General features: G+C 33.2%; 1 protein-coding gene across 1 annotated transcript in view; it reads right to left on the reverse strand.

Annotated features, from left to right (window-relative positions):
• tous (testes of unusual size) overlaps positions 1-23,840 on the reverse strand; it is a 30,763-nt gene that overhangs the window by 5,534 nt on the left and 1,389 nt on the right. Inside the window, exons 2-18 of the mRNA XM_089249849.1 lie at positions 22,188-22,706; positions 19,757-20,013; positions 19,486-19,651; positions 18,988-19,149; positions 17,946-18,082; positions 15,105-15,270; positions 14,523-14,636; positions 13,865-14,077; positions 12,876-13,046; positions 11,526-11,678; positions 10,178-10,333; positions 9,813-9,906; positions 7,594-7,784; positions 5,738-5,911; positions 5,372-5,530; positions 4,740-4,883; positions 2,305-2,421 (exon numbers count right to left, since the gene is read on the reverse strand). Of these exons, the coding sequence (XP_089105975.1) occupies positions 2,305-2,421; positions 4,740-4,883; positions 5,372-5,530; positions 5,738-5,911; positions 7,594-7,784; positions 9,813-9,906; positions 10,178-10,333; positions 11,526-11,678; positions 12,876-13,046; positions 13,865-14,077; positions 14,523-14,636; positions 15,105-15,270; positions 17,946-18,082; positions 18,988-19,149; positions 19,486-19,651; positions 19,757-20,013; positions 22,188-22,664 (3,051 nt within the window). The 5' untranslated portion in view covers positions 22,665-22,706. The remainder of the gene's footprint in view (positions 1-2,304; positions 2,422-4,739; positions 4,884-5,371; positions 5,531-5,737; positions 5,912-7,593; positions 7,785-9,812; positions 9,907-10,177; positions 10,334-11,525; positions 11,679-12,875; positions 13,047-13,864; positions 14,078-14,522; positions 14,637-15,104; positions 15,271-17,945; positions 18,083-18,987; positions 19,150-19,485; positions 19,652-19,756; positions 20,014-22,187; positions 22,707-23,840) is intronic.

Genomic DNA, 23,840 nt, shown 5'->3' on the forward strand with positions numbered 1-23,840 from the left:
TTCCACTTTTAAAATCAGATTTAAATCAATTACTTTTGATATTTCAAGCCATTTTGAAAATTATTATTTTTTTTTTTACTTCTGTGATGTAATACAAGCACAAAGCATAAGAGATAGTAAAGTTCATATTTTAATTATTCACACATTAACAGGTATTAAAACAAATGTAATATCAAATTATTTGTTCTTTGAATGAAGAGTCAGGTTGATAGGATTAATTCCTTTCAGCAGATTTGAAGGAAATTTCAGAGAGAGAGAAAGGTTTCTAGTCTCTTCCAAGAATTTTCTCTCCCATGGAGAAAGCGAAGTTATTAAAGAGTGTGTCAACTGTATACAGATTTTTAACTGAATGTACTTCCAATGGAGTGTATAGCTTTGGGGAAATAGGCACCATCTATAGGAATACATAAGATTATACTATAGGATCATTTGATCATTTTTGTTGCACCACTGTCATTTTCTGCACAAAAGGGTTAATTATACTGGGACCTACAATTTATTGCTGATTCCAAACAGCAGCATTCATAATTCTGCCCCTTTTTATACTCACCAAGAGTTTGGTGTGCTAACCCCTCGGTGTGGAGATTCCCTTCTGTAACAATCTTTTTCTGTGGTCATGTTGTGGTATCTGTTGTACCTCAGCGTCAGGAAAGTTTCTGACAAGGACAAATTGGGTATCAAACTCTGTGTGACGCCTTTAAACATCCTTTGGCATTCTAGGCGAGTACCTTATCGACCTAGGCTACCAAGTTCTAGGAATAATTGTCAGAGTTTGTCACACTTTATTTTTTGTCCATGATTTTTAATTACGCTACAGCACAGAGAAATTTTTTATACACCTTGTAACCATCGTTTTTGTTCATTCCAGTGGTTCTTTTCAAAGAGAGGTTATGAAACTGCAGCAATATTTTTCATATAGGTATTACTTCAGAATATAATTGCAACAGGACTATATAACTAAATGGTTTGGAGGAAAGAATAACAAGAAACCTCTATTTGAATTAATAAGCTTAAAGGACCAGTAAAACAAACAAGGCTTTCGTATTGAAATTGATGGTTTTTGGGTTTTTAGGTCGACATGACAAAATTTTTACCTTTTGACATTTCGTTTGCATGGTGGCAAACATTTTCACGAAATCTTACATAAGGACAGGAAAAAGGCTACTATTTATGTCTTCTCTCTCCTTGAGATGCACTGCTTCATTAAGATTGGTCAGTTGAGCAAGATTTTCCCCCATTAGTTGAAGTTGTTTCCAAGGGCTCTGGATGTGTGAGTGTCAATTTCATCATCTTTAATAAAAAGGAAGAGAGAATGAAGATCAATGATGCTTGGTTTTTTGTCTTAACAATGATGAAATTGACACCACACATTATCCAGAGCCCTAGGAACAAATTTAAGCTAATGGGGAAAATCTTGCTCAACGGAAATGAGGAAATGGTGTGATTCAAGCAGGGAGAAGAAGTAAATAGTAGCATTTTTCTCGCCATTATGTAAGGTTTTGTGAAAATGTTCGCCACCCATGCTAACAAAACGTTGAAAGGTAAAACTTCCTGTCACGTCAGCCTATAAACCTGAAACTATGAATTTTGCATTTAAGGACCAGTGTTTCTAAAGTGGGCGGTGTCACTCAGTGGGGAGCGATGGAATGTATCAGGCAATAATAGCAAGGTATGCAATCAGTTGCACACAACACTTTAAAAAAACTTAAGCAATATACAGGGAGAGTCAGAATTCATGGGACAAAGTTAAAGAGGGTGATAGAACACACCTAAACAAGCATTTTTAGTCATGGAATGTGTGGTCGAATATGAAAGGCTAAGGTGCAAACTCTATAATAGAACACATTGGTGATACATTAATGATGCTAATTCTGGTGATGAGGTTCTCAAATGTGCCAATAGTTCTAGATTCCTAGGAGATATGATGGGAGATGAGTGCCATGTAATGAGTTCAGTGTATGTAATCAGAATCGAAGCAGAAATGAAGTGCTTGAGTAATTTAGAATTTTTCTCAGCAAATATAGGTCTACTTCATTATGTTAGAACCCTATGCACCCTCAGATGGTTGATATCACACATCACAGTAAATCTGTTAGGAAAACTTGCTACTGGTGAAATGCTTTTGTGCACTCTCTAAAAGTACCTCTAATGCTTTTGCTATCGTGATTCGACCATACATTCCATGACCAAAAATGCTTGTTAAGGTGTCTTATATCAACTCTTAAAGTTTGTCCCTTGAATTTAGAATCGCCCTGTAGAAATTGTTAATTACCTAATAAGGTAGAAAATAAGCGTAACACAAACCCTGAGCTGTTCTTTCTTCAATTCTTTTTCTGAAGATTTAATACGGTCAGACAATAAATCCACTTCTTGCTGTTGTTTGATTATGGTTGTCTTTGCAGCTCCCAAGTCAGCCTCCAACTGCGAATCAGTGAATTTATAGCACAAAACATCAAATTATGACACTAATAGATTAAAAAATTATATAATTTGAAAATTACTAAAATATAATTTTTCAGTATGATACAATACGATAATAAATGGCCCACAACAGGGAAGAGCTCAGCAAGACAGCAGCAAAAAAATATCCCCACTAAGAAAAAAAATATCCTAGCACTTTGTAAAGACCAGAAATATTTCAATTAATAACATTCTAAGTAATAGATGTCATATTTCTTGAAAGTGGCAGCCGATCCCAAACCCACAAATAATTCAGGTAGCACATTCTACATATTTGGAGCCCTGTAAAAAAATCATTGACACTATAATCAAAAACTTTAAATGATAATCAATACAGATATCTCTAGTCTGAATACTCAATGCTTTGTGTATCAAGGTGTAACCTTAACTTTACACCACAATCAATTTGCTATACCACTTCTAGAACTGAACCCTATATTCCTGAATCGGCCTAGCTATATTAAGAAAGAGTAAAAGTACTCTAGAACAATGGTTCTCAAGCTTTGAAAGCTCACCGCCTGTTTTTTTTTAATGAAAAGTCCAGTCATAAACACGACTAAGGAGGGAAAATGCATAAAACTGAGATGATGAATTACTCACGGCCTGGTTCGACTGCCAGGGCCCGGTGATTGAGAAATGCTGCTCTAAAAGACATGGATAATACTTTTTTTTAAATAAAACTAAACATTCATTGACCCCATTTTCCAACTAAAACTGAGCAAGGATTACAAAATTTTAACTCATTATCAACTAAGACACCCAAATCAGTGATTTTATCTCCCATGGGACCATCACGGACAACTGAAGGAAAAAAAGCTGTTTGTTATAACCAAATTGAATAAACAACCACTTTTCCAAATCAAATTTCATAGATCAATTAAGCGCTCATAACTTCAACAAAATTGAGATTGTTCTGAGTTTATTTTTCACATCCTCAATATTTTCAGCAGCAACTTTTTCAGTTTATCAATAAAAATAACAATATAGGCTCAAAAGAACAACACTAATCTAACTCAGGGATGGTCAACCTTTTACAAGCTGTGCCACAATCAAGATTATTTTCGATGAGCATGCCACTCTATGAATTTTAATGTGCAAACCATATGTCCCGTTTTACTAGACGAGCATTCTCTCCGTCCTTGCAAAATATTGTTTGGCCGTTTTCTTATTTTTGTAAAAATGTTCAGTTTGTCACTCTTTTGAGTTCTAAATTGCTTTTATTTTTAAGTCATAAATTTGATTATCGCAATGCAGATTGTTTATATATACATATATTGGTAAAAGTTACCTACACCTTACCGACATAGACACCGAAATCTGACGATTCAGGGTGCTCTTGTTCCCCCCCCCCCCCACCAAGAATTCATAGATATACAATGTAATTTGCATCGTACAATGCACGTCCCCCATGTGGACGATCCTTCTAAAACACCTGCTACATTTACCACTGTTATTTACCTAGATGCATATATTTGGTGTGGTGGTGTGATTTTTTGCAAGTGAATTTTGAGTTCAAGCACAAAACGATTTCTATTGCTTTCAAAGTTGAAGGTATACAGGTGGTTTAAAGACAAAAGTGAGGTATCAAAGAAATTCAGGATTACTCGAAGTTCTTAATTTATGATTTTGAAGAGCAAACAGGAATTGAAAAAAATTTCAGTTGAGAAAAAATGAGGATTAGATGGTGATCTGAATATTGGTAAAAGGAAGGAGCTCACTGATGTGGAGCAGTTTTTTAAATGTTTCAAAGAAAATATATATGTTCCACTGACCTTGCTCTCTCTCTAAAAAAAACTTCACATTTGATCTTTATTAGGTAAAAGTAATTTTAATACAAAATATTTAATGTCCATAATCATATCAAGGAAAAAAAACAAGCAACAATTGACATGTTTTCGTTCACATGTTCAATTATGTTAAGATTTCAGTCAAATTTCAATACTTAAGTGGTTATACAATATTGGGAAAATGTGTATGAGCTTGCAAATTATGTTTCATTTTGCTTAATTGCATCATTTTCCAAGCCGGTATAGATATAATGAACAAAACAAATTTGCAGGTTTTTTTTCAACTTCATTAGAAGCGGACTTATTATCAATGATTCTAATAAACTGTGTCTACTGTACTAGTATTATTTATCAGTAGCCATTATTGGCAGCAGTATTTTTATGATGACTTAAATTATTTTATATAAAGAGACCATTCATGAAAAAACATCATGTGTTTTGAAAGCAATGTTTACCAGAGTAATTGATTATGAATAATTAATTTTTTCATACTTTCTCATTTGCCTTTTTCAAATTCCGTATTTCTTCATCTTTGGGTGCTGCTTCTTTTTTAAGAGTTTCATAGCTGTAGTTTGTCACAGAAACGTGTTTCTCGAGCTCTTCCCGTTCCCGATTCAAACTGAATATTCGTCCTCGCTATGAAGAGAGCAAGAAAAAGAAGGAATATACTTTTGATAATGCTTCAATTTGAATCAAGCATGTTAGAAACACATTATTATTTTTTTTAATGTTACGCATCACTTTGGTATTTAAAAATTTTTAAACTCCTAAATTGAAGACTGGAAATGGTAAACATAGTAGGTACCAAAAAATAAAAACTTTTCTTTGTGCCAAAACATAGTAAGTGCCAAGGTTTTCAACCTGAGAAATGATGAGAGTGTCAAACTCCAAGTAGTTGAAACACGTGTTAGAAGATGTCACTTAACATGTTAGTCTATGGAACCTGAAACTTATTTTTCACTCTCCTGTAAAATTTGTGATTTGGCACTTACTTCATTTACCATTTATCATACTCAATTAAGATTACTACACATTCACATGTTTGAAGAAGAAAAAATCAATATTATCACAAAAATTAGAAACTTTGCCTGGTTATTGTATAAAAAAAATCAATAAGTGCAAACCATTTCTTGTATAGTAGACTCCTTAATATGGACAATACGCTTTCCTTCACCAACATCCTTCTCAAGTTTGTGGACTATGAATCTCAACTTCTGCTCTTCCTTCTGATTCTTTTGAATTTGCTGCTTGAGCTCGTTAATTTCCTCTTGCTCTAGCAACACCTATAAAATAAATAGATGTTATACTTAGAAAATTATTTTTTTTTTTAGAATTATTTTTGTAGCAGCATGATTTAGGTAGGCATGAATATTGAATATGGTACAATTTTTATCCCTGGATAAATAAACAATTTACTTCAATCGGTCACAATGTAGAGGATTTCATTGATGATACTGGAAAGGGTTGTTTTTTTTTTAATGTTTACCAACCTTTTTCTTGGCCACCTCATTAGCTTCTTTCAATCTTTCAACTTCTTCTTCTTTTATCTGAATTTCTCTGGCATAATTTGCTTTCACTTCAGCCAATTCTGCCTCATTCTGGGCTTCAAGTTGATGCCATAGCCCCATATGTTGTTCCTCAAAATGTTCAAGTTTGTCTTCAAACTGTTGAGAAAACAATATTTCAATGACACGTATTCAAACTTCCATATCTGCAGTCATATTGACTCTATAATTCCAAAACTTATTTTTCGAAAACTGTGTTCATTGCAGCTTCCAGAGGGTGGGGTATTTGCCATGGTTTTTCTATAGATCCTGGAATGTGCCTAATCAGTGGTTAAATGGTATCAAACAAGTGCTGGAGAGAGACGCACACATACAGTGATACCTCTGCCAACAAACATTTAATGTGATATTTCTGCCAACAAACATTTAATGTGATATTTCTGCTTCGGCTAATCAGTGTTTTAGTTGACACTGATGCACTTGCTAACGTAACACAACAGCATTGTGTGTGTGAGATGCAATTCTGCAAAATCATTATCAGAATACTGTCTTTTGAGAGCCCTATTAATTTATATCTGCCTCAGAATCCCTCTCCAGATGCACCTCTATTTTTCTTCTAGAAAGTTTTTGGCCATCTCTTGTAAAATGGCTGATCATGCAAAGCAAAAAATGCTCATTAAAAGGGAAAAAAGCCATTCTTGGATGTTTTTAATGCATTTGTTCTTTCAGTGTGAAACTCAACATGAAACTAAATGGTCAGGACATTCTAGGAAATTATGTTTTCTACTTAAATATAATACACAGAAATGAGCTGACCGCATCATATGAGAAGACACCTATGAACCGGGGTTGTGTACATAGCTTAAAATAAAAAACAAATCATAAGTTTTCATCTTTAAATTCTTCTTCATCAAATTGTGAATCTGTTCAGCTCAACTTTCATTCAGTTTTATCTTTTTTATATTGCCTCAGTTTGTTATAAAACTTATCTTCAAAATTTCGGGCCCTAAATGGAATGGATTAAACAATTTTACATATAAACTTATGGGAAATTGTATTTTGGTAACAAATGTGATGCTAGAACAATTATCTTCGTTGGAGATATGACCATATGTACATATATACAACATTCCCTCTAACTTTTTCTTTTACCTGTATGGACAGTAAGTTTTTCTGTGTGCAGTAAAACAATACGTGCCATATATGTACTAGCAGTGGATTTAGTGTGCATGGAAAAATTCCAATACATTCTCTCCAAACTGCATAATTGTTCATAACTCATACTTAAAAAAGAGTGCTGCCAGTATATAATCAATAGAACAAGGAAAAAGGACTTCCAGAAGCTTGAGAAATACCGCTCTGAGCTGTTAAGCTAGAGATTGACAAATAGAAAAAAAAAATTAGGTGCCAGCCTAATTTCTAAGTATAGCCAAGCATTTTTTCCCCTTGAGGAAAATCTTAAATAAATAATCCTTTCTTTGATTTTCCAGGAATTGGTAATCTCTTTCCATGTAAATGAGCACACCAACATTCCAAAATTTTTTTACTGTTTTACTACCCCCCCCCCTTCCCACACCTCTCTAATTTAATGATCCAAAATAGAAAATCTTATGTGCAAATACCAATATTTAAAGTCACCTTGTATTAAGTGTGAAACAGAACAGAACCGAACATTTGATATACAGGTATGGCACACAACATATTGTTCTAAGAAAAACAAAAACAAAATTCTTAAATTTTTACATTCATAGTTATTTTGTTCACAATTCCTTAAATGTGGACTCTCAACACGATACAGAGAATGTAGTGATTGAAAGGAAAAAAATTAAAAAAATATATACCTCTTTTATAACGGCTTCTTTTTCTGTGATACATTTTGTGAAATATTCCTTGATATCTTTCTCTGATCTTTCTTTATCCTCTTCAAGTTGCTGTATATGTGACAGCAAAGCTGATTCATTTTCTTTTCTTTCTAATTCAAACTTTTCAAATCTCTCATACTCATACAACAGCTTTTCACGAGTAGATAGTTCTAGAACAAGGTAATGGGAACCAAGTTGAATCTTAATCATATTTCAATTAATGACTTAACTTTCAAAATAAAACTTGTATATGTGTGTATAGTCTGGCATATCAAATCATTTTTGTGGAAAATAAAAAAAAACTTACAATTTTTAAGGACCCCCATGTGTAAAAAAACCCCACATTTCTATATACAAAAATAATTGCATACATGTACACAATCTTTCAGAAATAAAAGTATATCAAATCAGCAATGCTAAAAATACTGATCATTCCATTGGCAGTAATGAACCCTGAAGCAGTATGCAGTGAAACCTCGCTACAATGATACTGGATTAATTGATAAATCCCTTTATGATTTTTTACAAATCTTGTTTAGAATTGCCTGTAGTCTAATATTAAAATCCTCTTGATGCAATGATACCTTTACTATGATATACCTATATAACAATACTACCTCTATAACAATATTTTTGAACAGATTTTGAAATGCTACACTGATATGTTAAATTTTGCTCAAAATTACCTTCAATATATATCTATAATTCCTCTCATTTTTATTATTCCATAGGTGTCTAATAACATCAGTGTTTTGTGCAGCATGCCCCTGTTGAAGTTACTGTGAAGCTACTTTTCAGTATCACACAAAAGTTTAATGCCACAAGCTTCTTTACAGGGCCAAAACATTTAACTGAAATATAAATATAACCGAATTTCATTAATCAACTAATTAATTACGACTTTCAACAATTACAAGTGCATTTTCTGTGCTGGTGGTACTAACAGTGCCAATTTAGAAGAGATGCCAAGAACAGCATAAATTAGTTGGTGCATGGTGGTAATATTTTAGCTCTCGATACAAACAATATTTTACTCTACAACACTTTGTGTTGATTATCAGAACATTGTTCTATCAAAATTTCACTGCATAATACTTAAAATAAATAGGCAACAGTAAGAACCTATACAGGGTGAATGTGACCTATTCTGCCAAATAGAATAGAGTGATAGACGAGCCTAAAGAGAACATAAAACACCCTACAAACCCTGTCTGATCTCAAACCGAGTTATGGTGGATAATCGATTACAGAAAAAAAAAATGGCTAGCCTGAAAATAAACCCCAGAATTTATGGCGTTCCTGAGAGACCTACACACAAACTAAGCACATATTTAGAAAGAGCAGAAAATATCTTATAAGGTGTCCCCATTTCCATCAGAATATATGGATTCAATGGCAAGCTATAAGTGCTGAAAGATTGGCTAAGTTTAAAATTGGATTGGTACCAAAATTTTTAATCGCCAATTCCACAAACACCCTTCTAGTTACAATCTGTCAAATTTACCAAAAACCTGTCCATTGCACCAGTTTTCAAAAGAGCCAACAACAAACCGTATCAGTGCTTTGGTTCAGAAGAAATTTGGCCTTTTGCTCACAATACATCGCTGAAATCAGCGTTTGTCAAAGTAGATATTTGACAAAAAAACAGAATTGGCAGTTACAGATTTTGGCAACAATTTGATCTTACAGAAAAAATCCTATAAGGTGACACCATCTCTCTCAGAATATCTGTATTTAATGGCGAGATACGAGTGCTGAGAGATTGGTGAAGTGGAAAATTGAACTGTCGCCGAAATCTACTAAAATGTCTACTTTCACAAACTCTGATTTCAGTGATGTATTACAAACAAGAGGCTAAATTTCTCTTGAACCAGCACACGGATTGGTTTACTGTGGGAAACCACACACATATGGTTTACTGTGGGCTCTACTCGAAACGGTTAGCAAGTTCCACTTGGAATCTTTTCTATCTCCCCCTTTTGTTTGGCAGAGTAGGTCACGTTCACCCAGTATATTTTTGAAGATTAAAATTGCTTTTCAAGCTTTCAGATACTTTTTCGATTCATATATCCGTACAAAGCTGTCTACATTTATATAAAAGTAAATGAGGGCATGTAAAGTGAAATTTCAAAAATTTTGATGACTAATATTCTAAAACCATAAGTGAAACTATCTTTAGAAGCAAAAAATTAGCAAACCTAAATTATCGACTGCAGCTTTGCTAGCTTTTTTCAGTCTTGAAATTTCTTGTTCATATGATGATATCAATGACTGCTTCTCTTCACGCAGGGCCTGCACAAACAAAAAATTTTCATCTTTTCTTATGGTCATTATTTCATTTAATGCTTGCAAAATAAGTACAGCAATACCTGACCTATGTAAACTCCTAGTTACAAGATTTTCTGTGAAAAATTCACATTTCTGAGAATCAAGCATGACCACAGGATTATTACAGATAGATAGATCAAGTGCACATATTTACATACATTAACCTCAAGTGCAAATTCCTCTATGAACAACAAGAAAGAAATTCTTCAAATATAATCAAGCAAATAGGGCTTACGGTAATTGTTGCGCTGAGGCATCTGATCTTGTACTCTGTATTTCTTATCAAGATACATTTCTGCTGTTCGTATTCCATGTTTTTAAGAATAAGCTGATACCTGGAGGTAAACTGATTCTCCTTGAGCTCACACTTCAACTCCTTCATTGTCTGAAACTGGCAAAATGTAGAGAAAGCGAGAGAAGTTGATTAAGAAATCTTGAAATGGAAAATTTTTCAATCATGGAATATAGTAATTTAAAAATGGAGCAAAACTATTATTTTTTATAGCTGATGCTCACACGAAATCAAATGTTTAAATCAAAATGTTTGACAGATGGACACAGGAACATATGAATAATTTAATTTTACTACTACTTAACTTTACATGTACCTCATGCACATTCCTCTGCATAATTTCTAATTAATCGGTACATGCTGGAATGTTTGTTCTGAGTGTATGTGTGGCCTCTGAATGAATGAATGCTAGAACTTCGTCGCTAGACTTCTGAGATCTCTTTTAGCCCAGCTTCGTGACAGAGTCTGGAACAGTCTCCCAAACTTTTTGTTCCACTGCCCCCCTTCTCTTCAGAAATTTTTTCTCTCCCCACCTTTGAACTCAAGTAAACTCATAGTATCCTATATTAAATCTGTAGGTTCTATCGTCCCCCCCCCCCTGAACCATTCCATCACCTACCACGGGGCGATATTGCCCACTTTGGGGAAACACTGGCCTGGAACAAATGTGTGGCCCCACTAACATATTTATGTTGCCAGATTTGTACTTGTTTTATGTTCTGCTGGTGAAGATGGTAAATGTGCTTATTTTCCATGTTATGTTATTTAATTTTACTGCTTATCAGCAGTGTTTTTCTTTCTTTTCTAAATAAAATCTCTTAATGTGCAATTATAATGCATACATTAGGCTCTGGCCACACTTAATTTTCTTTCTTCTTAATCATGAATGTGTGTATGGAAAATATTTTGAATTGAAAAATTTGCAGTCTCAAGAAGCAAGGAAAACAACTGATCAGAAGCAAATAGCATCTTGCTCTATTATTGTCGCTGCATATTTTCATAGAAATAGATATTTAGATTTATAGAGATAAATCACTTTAAATTTTTCGAAACCTTCATACGAGTGACCATGCTCTTGTGGCTGTTGTCAGTTTCAATTTGTCTTCAATGCTTGCATGACACGAGTAGTTAGCTTCATCCAATTTGATATCAAACGTTTGGCCATCAAAACTGATCTATTTAGCTCTAGTCAGAACCACAAAGTTCATTTAGTCAAAATTTACATACCAAAAATGCTACTTTTCAATTGAGTAAGAAGAGAACAAAAATAGAAAGTTTTTCAAGCAATTACATAATTTTTCAACAGGTCCTGGTCTATTAGGACTGAAGTGAAAAAGTCTAAATGAACTTTCTCTTGGTGTTTTTCATCCAATATTTCCCAGATAGCAATCATACCATCTTTGCCAGCTGATATCAACAACTGGTCTTTATACGTGAAGTGTACCTATAAACATGAAAATAATATAAAAGTTAAAATTAGGTAATCAAATTCACCTTAAAACTGTAAAACAATGGAGGGGAAGACTAATTTCAGCTTAAGCTGTATCAAGTTTTTATTTTGATCTGCACAAAAAAGAGAACTGAATTATAGTATTTCAATTATGTCATACTTCTGATTTAAAAGGTTCTTTTAGATAAGTTTTATATTTGAATTTGCATTTACTTAGTTTCATGCGGTACACACTCAGCCAGTGGTTTGTGGGCTAAAAGTTGCCCTTAGAAAAGTTTTATGTCAAACTTGAATGTAATATTAGCAATTATTTATTACCTAAGAAAAATGTCAGCTTAGAAGTAACAGAAAACGTGCTATACAGTCCATTGTAAACAAAATTAGTATCAATAATCTTTTAATGCACTTTTTTTGTGATTTCTCTTAGATAAAATTTTAATTGCGATTGAAACCTTCCATTATAGTTTCTACGACAAAGTTTCCTTTAGAGAAAACGAAAATGTGGGAAAGGCTTTAGCAAAATGCTACAATGCTAATGATTGATGGTTTGATGTCTACTCATTTCGTACCTCCTGTATGCATTTTCGCGAAAGGCTACTACTTCTTTCGCATTTTTTGCTCAAAATGCGACCATAGCTTAAACCCTGTTCTACGAGGAATGTCAGCAGGCCTTTGGTGGAAGCTGAAGCATCAAAGTGAAACACAGATTGTTCCAACAGAAATGGATATAATTGTTCAAAATTTTCATTACACTTCTTAGCATAAAAAAATTTCAAATCGTGAACAATTTTTATTTTGTTTTGTCATGTGGCTAGTGAAGTAATTTCTGCATGGTATATGGCAAGTATTCAAATCCCTTGTATATGAGTAGCAATAGCTCAAACGGACTGAGCAACCTTGTTTTATGCAAACAACTATCAATGAAAAATATGATGTAATATGAAAATATATAACAATAAAATATATAATGTATGAGTTACAGTTGGAAATTTGAAAATTGTCTCATTTTTCCCCATTGAATTTACAATAGATTTACAAATTTTTTAAAGTAATAATACCAAATTGAACAAGCAATAATTAAATTTCTTAATTTTCAAACAATATACATGAGTTTATGTTGCCGTTTTGGAAGGAAAAAAAATTGAACCTCAACCTATTTACATACTAAGTAGTTGAAAATCTAACTCTTACATCAGTTACAGCACCAAGATGAGCAATTATATCGATAGATGCTGCCGCTGGTGTCAAAGGGAACTTGAAAACTCTCAGGCAGCCCTTTTCAGTACCACCTACAAGCATTTGTCCAGACTTTGAGATCGCCAGAGCCGTGACCACAAAATCCATTGGAGCTTCTTTCTGAACCTGTTTATTGTTACAAAATATCACATTCACATAATTATCAACTACTGATAGAGAAACATGCTTATTGCTTCTGTATAGGCCCAATTAGATCCAAAGCAAATACTACTACTAAACACATATATCACACAAATGTTCCTATATGGAATTTCTAATCAGGAAGAAATTCTAATTTTCTTGGTACATGTCTTTAACTATGTCTGATGTCTAGCACACGTGCGCCATGTGTTTGGAAAATACTGCAATCTACCTTTCTAATTGATTGTGAAAGTATTAGATGCTTGAATTTTGTAGGACTTCTGTGCTATCTGTGATTTTTTTCAATGGGAGACATAGAATTTGCAACATAATATTTTGGCAGCTACAACATGTTTTTATTTCATGGATACTATACAGAAGTGAAACAAATGTGGGAAAATAAGATTTTTAAATCTCTAAAAGGCAGAAATGTTTTATGGTAGTTTCAAAGTTTTCACATGAAAGAATACTGTAATTTTTGAAGATCAATAGATGGTTTGCAAGCCTGGATTTTCGTCTAGTAGAGTGAAAAAAAGAGAGCTGGTTCGTGTTTTGTGTGTAATGGTTGTTGGTGTGATACGCACGTGCTTGAGTTCAACTGTTATTTTATTAGTGTGAATGTTGTGTTTTTGTTTTCGTGTTGTGTTTTTGTTTTCATGTTGTGTTTCCATTAATAAATGTTGTGGTTGTGCATAAAGTGATGTCTCATCAATTTGTGTTACGCTACAATATGAATGCTTTAGAAGTAGTAGAAGAAAACTAACTAAGAAGTAGTTATTTATAATAGAAATGTTTAAATTTACTTCTGATCCAGTTAGCTCTCTCATCCTTTTGTCGGTTCCTACAGCAAATATCTTATTGGACTCTGGGCTGATGCACAAACCAAGATAGCAAGTGCCACTAGCAACATTCTCTGCTATACGGTGTTTTTCAATGACGTTCCAGACATAAATAGCGCCTTTAGTGTCACCGGAAATCAGTACAGAGTCATTCTCGCTCCATGCAAATTGTGATATCTGTAAACAGAGCAGCAATTATTAGTAAAATATATCATAAAAAAGTATCCTATCGAGACAAATTTTTTCCACTGTAAAAAAAACAGCACCAATGATTTGTTTTTAAATATATTTTGGATGTATGAGGTCTAATTATATTTGTTAACATCAGCAGTTGATACAAAACAACACTTCTGCTTTCACCCAAATTGAAATTCAGACACAGAAATCTGTAGATATCAAACCATTCCTAAAGTGTATAAAGTTATCACAAAAGTTAATTTTTTCAAAAATCAAAATAGGTGTAATAAATATATATAAATTTATTCCATATAAATTATAACACTTTTATAATTTTATTTCATTTTATATACAGAGGAAGATAAAACATCTTTTTCTAACATGAGTATTTCATAAATAACATCTGTGCTATGACAGAATGTTAATGTCAAGAACCATAACCTACAGCCCCATAATGACCTTTCAATTCTGCAATTCTTTCCATGGCAATGAAATGATACAGCAATATGCGTGACCTGTCTGCCAAAGCTAGCAAGTGTCCACCGTTTGAAAATGAAACCTGCAAATGGTATCATATAAATTTACAAAATACTGTATTTCAAACGTGATACGTCTTTATATAAATAAATTTTAGTATGCAGTATATAATGTTGGATGTTAAATTAATAAAATGCCTTTCGAGTCTCTTCCTGAAACTTTCTTGTAAAAAAATTGTCAAATGAAAATGACACTTTGAACTAAACATTTAAAATTTCTTAATTTCTATTAAAAAGAGGATTTTTTAAAATGCTCAACATAGAAAAACACCATCCATAAAATCTTTCATAAATTTAAATATATAGTTTGCATTTTTCTAATTTGACAGACCATATTCAACTATTACATTCCCTAACCACAAAGACATGAAACACAGACTATTTCACATCAGAAAACAAGACCATGAAAACACATTTTGCAATTGTGAAATTTCAATAACATTTTTGGCAACCGAATCACGCTAATCACATTCATAAGCAATGAAATTCACCTTGGTGCAATTCCTTGTTTTGATTAAAGTCATTTCAATCAGACTGTCATTGAGAATAACAAACAGTCTTGTGTAGTTTGTGAAGCCGATCGCCACGAATTCACCCAATGGATGAATGGAAATGGACAGAATTTCATCATAAAAGCATTTTCTCATAAGCAGAAGGCTGGAAATGTGCAGATGAAGAAAGAAAAAATAATTCACAAGTATTTATATTAACTTGACCTCAAACTGATCAAAATCATACATTACTATTTTTCGCGCATCAATATAAACACTTATATTTATTACAGATATTGCTAAACTTTACATTATTGACATTTTGGAAAAGAGGCCAGAATTTTAAATGTTTGTGGCAGCCTTTCAGCAATCTCAAGGCACTTCGGTGACAACTAAAAATGCAGTGACACTATTCGAAATCACAGACCCATAACTAATTTTGATATACTTTCATCTTTAAAATATCTCATGGTACAATGGTCAGAAATCACCAAATCAATAAATAAAGGTTAGATTGAAAGAATAGTTGACTTTTGCGTGCAAAATAGTGCAATTATGCAATAGTTTTGTGGTTAGCTCTGTAACTATATTTTCTAGTCTATTTCAAACACAATATTCAAAAAATTTATAAAAACAGACTTTTCATTGAAATTTAAGTTCCCTTAACTATGAATTAAATATGATTACATGATATTTTAGAAATGAGTTGAAAGATGTGTTAGAAACATAAATAAAATACAGTAAAACCTGTCTTCAACGAAATTGCAAGCCGCCAAGATTTTTTTATGTTGAACACAGGTTTCCGCTTCATAAAGATTCAATCAATATAATGTGTAAAATTATGTAACAACATCAAAAAAAATAAAAATAAATTAATTGAAAATAAAGTGAATAATTTGAAATATAAAGTAATTAATTAGTAAGTAATAATTATTAAACATTTTTCACTTAATATGATACATTATTTATTAAAAAAACATGCATATATAGCCCATTACATACATTAACTATTCCCATCACCAAATAGTGAGTAAAAATATAAAAACCGTACTATAAATAAATTTTTAATTTTTTTCCAGTGGTCAATAACAGAGTTTTTTTTCTGTATGCAGTTCACACCCTTTGCTGCCCGACTTTCAGTAAACAGTTTTGTCTCAGAAATCATACATGCCCGAGTCATTATGCTATAAAGCAAAATTTCTGCAGTTCTTTGAAGGCTTAGACAGCATCTGTACAAAACTTCAATCTAAACTGCTTTTTCTGAAAATGATGACATTCATCTCATCTTCATCCTCTTCTTTTTTAGTTTTCTCTAAAATTTTCAATGAGAGTGTCTTTATTTGTCGTGTCATGTTCAGTTTAGACACAGTTTAGACCTTTGAAGACAGGTTTCCATGTGTTCGTCTACGTGTAATCCTCAGCACTGCAATCACGGAAAGCTGCTTGCATGCAATTTTGTAAGTCTTGTATATATCATTTGTAAATTAAACCTTTGCACTGATTTCTCTCGTAGAAAAGCCTGCTTTTCTGAAAGATTTTGTAACAATTTCAGGAAGCAACTTCCTTATTGTACATGGCTTATTAAAATCACAGCATCAAGTACGGAAACAGTTCTTGCTAATGTAGGGGTGGATGATGCAGAACTCACATTGGGAAGCAGAGATTGCATAAAAAAATTTCGGTAGAGCACTTTAACATTTTGTGTGATTCCATTGGCCTATTAGTTTGGGAAATATTCATAGTGTTTGTATGAAATTTTCCATTAAGAGCATACAATTTTCCTTTCTGTTTCTACGTTAGACAGGTTCCGTTAAATCCAGGTTTTTTAATGTGTATTTTAGCATTGAAATCACTGGGCCAAGATTTTTCTCCTTTGAAGACAGGTTTCCCCTTAATACAGGTTCTGTTAAAGACAAGTTTTACTGTATAACCATAGATCGAAGGGTTGCTTTTTGCTCCCAAAACCTAATCACATGACGAGTGGGTACTTTCATGAGTGGTAAGAAGAAATTCTTTATTATTTCCAATGGCAACTCTGTTTAAGAAATCACTTGATATGTCAAAATCCTGCTGTGCTTTTTGTTGCAATGCATCATTTGTTAAAGGTGGCAAGATTACCTTTCACAGGCGAGTTAAATTTCCTTTGCCTTTTTGCTTTAATATTTATAAATTGGATATTTTGTTCAGCGAAGTGTCCCACCAATAGAAGATTGGCACACAATTTAGTTTCCTATGAAGCTTTTTTTCTTTGTTATGCATTAAAGTATACTTTAATAAACTAAACTTTAGCATTACGGTCACGGGGTTAATTGATTATTTTACTCTAAGCACATTTTTAATTAAATAAATTAAATCAAAATAATTTAATGAAATAAATTAAATCAAAATAATTTAATGAAATATTATAACCATAAATTATAATTAAATAATTATAACTAATTAATAAGCATCATAAATTAATAAATTCATGATAATCAATTGATTCTGAAGATTGAAAACAAGGTTTTTTTGTTCTGACTCCAAACAGTATAAATTTAAAATTAATTAATGATAATTATTAATTACTTAGCATCAGGAACATGGTTCATGATAATTAATTATTACATTAGTTAATTATTAATTTTAATTAATAAATGATTAATAAGCATCAGAAACTAAGTTCATGATGGTTAACTGATTCATTAAAAATAGGCTTTGATTGGTAGAAGTCTGAAATGAAAACATTTACAAGCGTATATTTTGTGCTTTTACCAATGCACGGTTTCTAGATTTTTACCAACCACAAAATAAAATTATAATGCTCTTTCCAACCATATAGTAAAGAAAGTAATATTAATTCACCTTTCCATGTAATTATAAATCATCATAGTCTTTTTTGAGCATGTCACCAAGAGAGGACGTCTAACGGAAACTTCCATACCAATGATAGGTTCTCTATTAATTGGTTGAGTTAAAGCTGTGAATGTACTTCTTTTTTCCTGAAGGGAGAATTGGACAATTATTAGGAGTATTCAAAACAAGAAACTATCAAAGTATATACAACAAAACTATGACTATCTGGACAGAATTGGAACAGGCCTATGAATCTAAAAGTCTATTATTATCTATACTAATTCCAATCAAATTATACATTCAACAAATATGAAGACAATATAGCCATTTCACACACATTTTTAAAGAACATTATTTCTAATGAGTTGCAATGTTATTGGTGCTCTAAAACCAATCAATGCATTTTGAAGAATCATTCAAAAACAAGGTTGTTGCTTCTTTGCGATTGCAAAGAACTTTCTCACTTCAAAAGAAAAACTATAGCCAATAAAAATGAACATTGGTTTGCAGAATCCCTGATGAACAAGGATTGGATATAATTGAGGTGGTTCTGAATTTAATTTTTCCTCATGGGAATTTGAATCAATAGAGATAGATTAAACTCCATTTTTATTGAATTAATAATGCCAAATGTAAGATGTATACAAGAAGAAAATGTGCTATACAATAATATTTTCTGTTGTAACTGCGAAGTAAGATTAAAATAAGACACCCGAAGAAAATAGTTATACAAACACAAAGGCCACAACAGGCAAACTGCCCAACAATGTGGCTGAAAAAAAGATGCCCATAAAAAATATGGATGGACACTGCAGAACAATCTGGAAGAATTTTAAGAAAAGTGTAATAAAGAAACACTATTATGGGAATTTCTACTGCAGAACATTTCCAGTCAGCCGAGGGCCGTTGCAAAACAATGTAAACAATTCTGCTTTGGTGCTGAAGGTTCACTCTTACACCACCTTAATTTTTTTTTTTTAATTTAGACCTATATTTCAAAAAGAATCAAATGAACCAAATAAGCTAAATAAGAACAAACTAACAAACAAACCTGCGCTTCATTTTCAAGCAAATGAAAGTAATAAATCTGCCCTATATTGGAATATACTACGAGGTATTCTTCCTCTGGATTCAACTGCAGGTCTGTAATGACTTCTGCTTCAGTGTCTACTTCACCCATTTCTTTTTGGAGGACATGTTCTTTCGGTGGAAGCTAAGACAAAAAATTAATTGGCATTCATTTAAAATTCTTAATTTTGCTAGTATTTTTCTTCTCGAGTGAATCTGATATTTTAGTAGAACAAGCACAAATATAAAATGTGCACTGCCCGATACTTTTCTTCTTGATCAAATAAATTATATCAGAGTAATTGAGCATCAGAATTTTTATTGAATTTTCATCATATACTTTTAATAGACATTTCTAACATACAATTTTTCATGCATACCAAGAAACAAAATAGCCACCGGCTTTAAGAAGAGATACCAAACAATTATTCAACAATACACATAAATAAAAAAAACGAATCTAGATGCTGTAAAGACTCACATGAAAAGATCGAGCAAATCGATAGTCTTTATTATCATCAGTTCTCACATATTCGATGACGACATCCTTCATCCATGAGCACATAATGCCTTTAGATGTGACCACCATGCAGGTTACTGGAAAGGGAGTTGTAAAGTCGTATTTGTCTTCTTCATCGACAGTGTTTCTGCAGGGAAAAATTAGGCCATTGAATAATGATGTAGGCACAATTACATGGGAAACTTGATATAATGCTGGGACTAATTTGATAAAAATTTAATAGATTAATTACTTTTTCTTTTCTCCAACCAAGTCCACTTTTATTTCATATCTTTGTTCTATGCCATCGAACATAAGTATCTTTCCATCCTCATTTCCTATTGCCAGCCTCTCTCTAGGCAACCAACCGATGCAAAAATTCGCCCCCTGGACTTCCTGCTTACCAAACACAAAAGGCTTGAATCCATCTTCTTCCTCGAATTTGTACAAGCGGAAGTAAAGTTTCCCTACAGCCACAATCTGATCATTGTCTTTCGGATGAAAACAAATCTGAAATTTTTTTTATAAATGAATCATTAATTAGTAATGTTGATCAAAACAAAAAAAGTAAAAATAACGGAAATAAAAATATAGGGTATCTACATGAGTAAAGTTGACAGGTTCTGAGCTGTATGCAGTTTTAACATAATGAAGCCATAAAACTTCAGGAACATCACAATCAGCAGCGTTGGTGCTGTGGGTGCTAGAACACCCACTGTAATTTGTGGTACGGGTCTGAGCACCCCCCAGAATTGATTGAGAAATCGTAATTTCCAATATAAAGCTCAAGACGAGCACCCACAGGTTCGAAACATTTCTGACGCTTCTAGTCTCAATCACCAGATGGGAGATAAAATGAACGTAAAAAAAACCCATTTCTGATATTCACCACTAGATACAAATTATATTGCTTTGTACTAATTTTGCAACAAACATGTGATCAAATTGCTCAAGCCTCATTGCATGGTATACTGAAACATCTCCAGCAGAAACATTTAATTCTTCTATTAATGGGAATGACATTGAGTTTTCAGCAACATGCTATGCGAGTGAAACTATTTTACGAACACTGTGATTCCACACCAAAACCTATGCAGAATTTTCAATCTTTGAATGGGCTTTGAAAATTTTCTCCAAATTAAGACGATACTAAAATTTCATAATGTTCAGATTAGTATTTAGGGCAGTAGACACACCCACACACAGATCAGACACTAACTTTATTATATTTTCTTGTGTATCCAGGACTTGACAAATCTTAGGCACCAGGTCACCATGGTGACTAAATGGTATTGGCACCTAAAATTTATTATGTAAGATTACTAGCTCAGGCAAAAGAAATAATCTTGGCTCCTAGATTGTTTCCCAATTAGACAAGCCCTGATATAATCCACACATTACGAGGATCGTTTGATAAATAAGATAAATCTCGATGATATAACAGCACGATTGCTTTCAGATTATTACAGTGTTATGGGTATCACTCTACACAACATGTCACGATAAGTTTCAGTACAAAGAGCTTTGTGGTTTATTTTTTGGCATTGCTAAAGTTAGGATTGTATCAGTTACTTGAGAAAGGATGATTATAACTGCCTTGTAGTGAAAAAACCTTTTTATCTAAATAAGTTGAAAGTTGTCTAGATGAAATGAAAGTTTAATTGGAATAAGTTTATGGGGGGACTGCAACGTCATTAACCTTTTGAGCAGATTTGACAAGATATCTTGCCTCCTTAAAGTCCTCTTATTTTACCATAGACAAAGTTGATTTTTCAAAGAAACACTTTTCTCCATATCCCCTTACTTTGCTCTTGCTGAAAATCGGAAGAAAGTCTACTTCATAAAAAAAAAAGGAATTTTAAGGGAGGATTGGTGATTTGTGCGGTGCCGCTTAAAGGGTTAAAGGCCACGGTAGCTCAGGTTGATAAGATACTTGCCTGAACTACCAAAGGATGTTTAGCGGTGTGTGTCACAAGTTTGATACCTGATTCATCCTCATCAGAAACTTTACTGACACAGGGGTATAATAGAAACATCGACATGAACACAAAAAAAGATTGATATGGAAGTTCCACACCTAAAGGTTAGCACAGCAACCTCTCAGTGAGTATTTAATAAAAAAGAGGCTGCCATTCGGAATTTGCAATAAATTGTAGGTGTTGGTCTAATTAGTCCTTGTGTGCAGAAAATCACCATGGTACAACAGAAATTATCAAGCTCGCTTTTAAGCTACGTTTTTTTTTCAAATATTCATTCAATAATCAGGGGGGGGGGGAACTTATTCAAGTCAGTTTTGGCAAAGAAAAACTTTGACTCATGGTCCTCGAGCAGGGGAAAGTTGAGTTTACATAGGGTATTCTGCCATTGTCATTCTGAATCATGCAATCGCTGCTTTTTAAGAAGAAAATTTTCCTTTTTTTATAAATATAGTTGTTGAGCATGCCAAAATACAATAAAACCTCTCAACAGCCACCACTAATGGACCATGAAAATGTTGCCACTATTGGAGCGGCTGTTTTATTTTTGAAGAAAACAACAAAAAACATTCAACGTGAAAGAAATTATATGGGAAAATTCAACCAAACAAATTATACTCATACCGTCATACCAAAATTAAGATTTCAACCAAGCTTTGTTGAGCTACATCGGTAAGCAAACAATTATTCTGCCATCTATAGTCTTACCTCTGTAATTTCAGCTGCTTCATTAAAGCCACTCGGTATATAAACTGTTCTCATTGATTTTTTCTCCCATGTCCATACAACCATAGCCATTTTTGGAGTACTACCTTGTGCTGCGAGATACTTATAGTCACCAGAGAATGAAAGACAGACATACTTCTTGATATCGACTCCTGGCATGGGGAGTGCTTTCCTCACACACCGAGAATGACCATTTTCGATCTGCATGTCGAAAACATTGACTTGAGCTTGTCCATCGTCATTCACTTCAGCTACAGCCAAGTAGTTTTTAGGGCCCTTTGCCACTGCGGTCGGGACACCAAGTTCTGGTATGACTATGAATTTTTGCTGATCGAGTTCAATATTGTGATATATGCACATCTGACCTGCCAAGAACATTATAGTCTTGCTTCCGTGAAAACAAATGCCATGACTGGCTTGACAATGAAACCCGATGACTTTTTTCAAACAGGCTTCCATGATTTCCTGTCTAAATCAAGATGATTATTCTTCACTTGGAGCCTGAAGATAGAAAAAAAATCATTTTGACTAATTTTTTAATACTTTTAAAATTCTAGGTAACATAAATACAAATACAACACCACAACAGGCAAAATACCCAACGAAGTGGCTGAGAAACTACCACTATAAAGAGACCACTATAAAGATAAGTAAACTCAAAACAAAATGTAAAAAGGTTGCAAGCAATAAAGTATTAATTTATTTACTCTCAAACAAGACAAGTGACAAAATATGATTAATCACCCCTGTGATACCGGCAGTCCCCAGAGCAGAATGTACCAAAATCTGTGACGTACGTCGCAGAACAATTACAGCTATTGCAGAACAATTTGGAAGAATTTTGAGAAAAAGTTCAAAAAACACTATTATGTGAATAAGGATTTTTAAACAGAACATTTCCAGTTAGCTGAGGGCTCGTCGCAGAACAGTGCTAAATATTCTGCTTTGAAGCATAAGCACAGCCCAGAGACTCGGGTGCTGAGCAAGGACTTCATGAAAATGAGATCTAAGGCAAATGCACCACTGCTGGTGCTTTTACCTTATTGAAATTTTTGGAGAGAAAGCATGTAAATTTGTAAAAATACTCATTTACATGCTCTCTCTCAGGTAGTGGGCATCAGAAAAATTACTTTGCCCGAGGGTTCATGATGCTCTTAAGATGGCTTTAAATACTGGCAGTCTATATTAAATCATGACTTGAAGAATCCTAGACATCAGGTTACTATAGGGATTAGAAAATAGACATTGGCCTACATAAAAAAATTTTATAAGCGATTTCTAAAGAACAGTCCAAGTATGACATCTAACTCCCATTTCATGATAGTGTCTTCAAACATCAGAAAGGATTGCCAAGTCCTAGAGAAGTTAAAAAAAGGTACTAGTTGGTTACCTAGATGATCATTGACAAGATTTAGAGCATTTACGAAGATAGCCTAGCATTCATATTATAACACATTTTATTAAAATTATAATAACAACAGTAGTATTAGTAGCAAACCCAATAAAAACTCAAACAAGAATTGAGTTAAACCAAAGGGTCCCAAATTCAGATACTGATGAATTTTAGAGATTAGCAGATATTCCATTGTCATCAATTGGAGTTCACCTTATTATGAAATATCCCCACCCCCTCAT

The sequence above is a fragment of the Pholcus phalangioides genome, unplaced genomic scaffold, assembly GCF_987345545.1.
Source record: "Pholcus phalangioides strain wild (caught in Gottingen) unplaced genomic scaffold, Ppha-v1.0 ptg000022l_1, whole genome shotgun sequence".
NCBI classification, from domain to species: Eukaryota; Metazoa; Arthropoda; class Arachnida; order Araneae; family Pholcidae; genus Pholcus; species Pholcus phalangioides.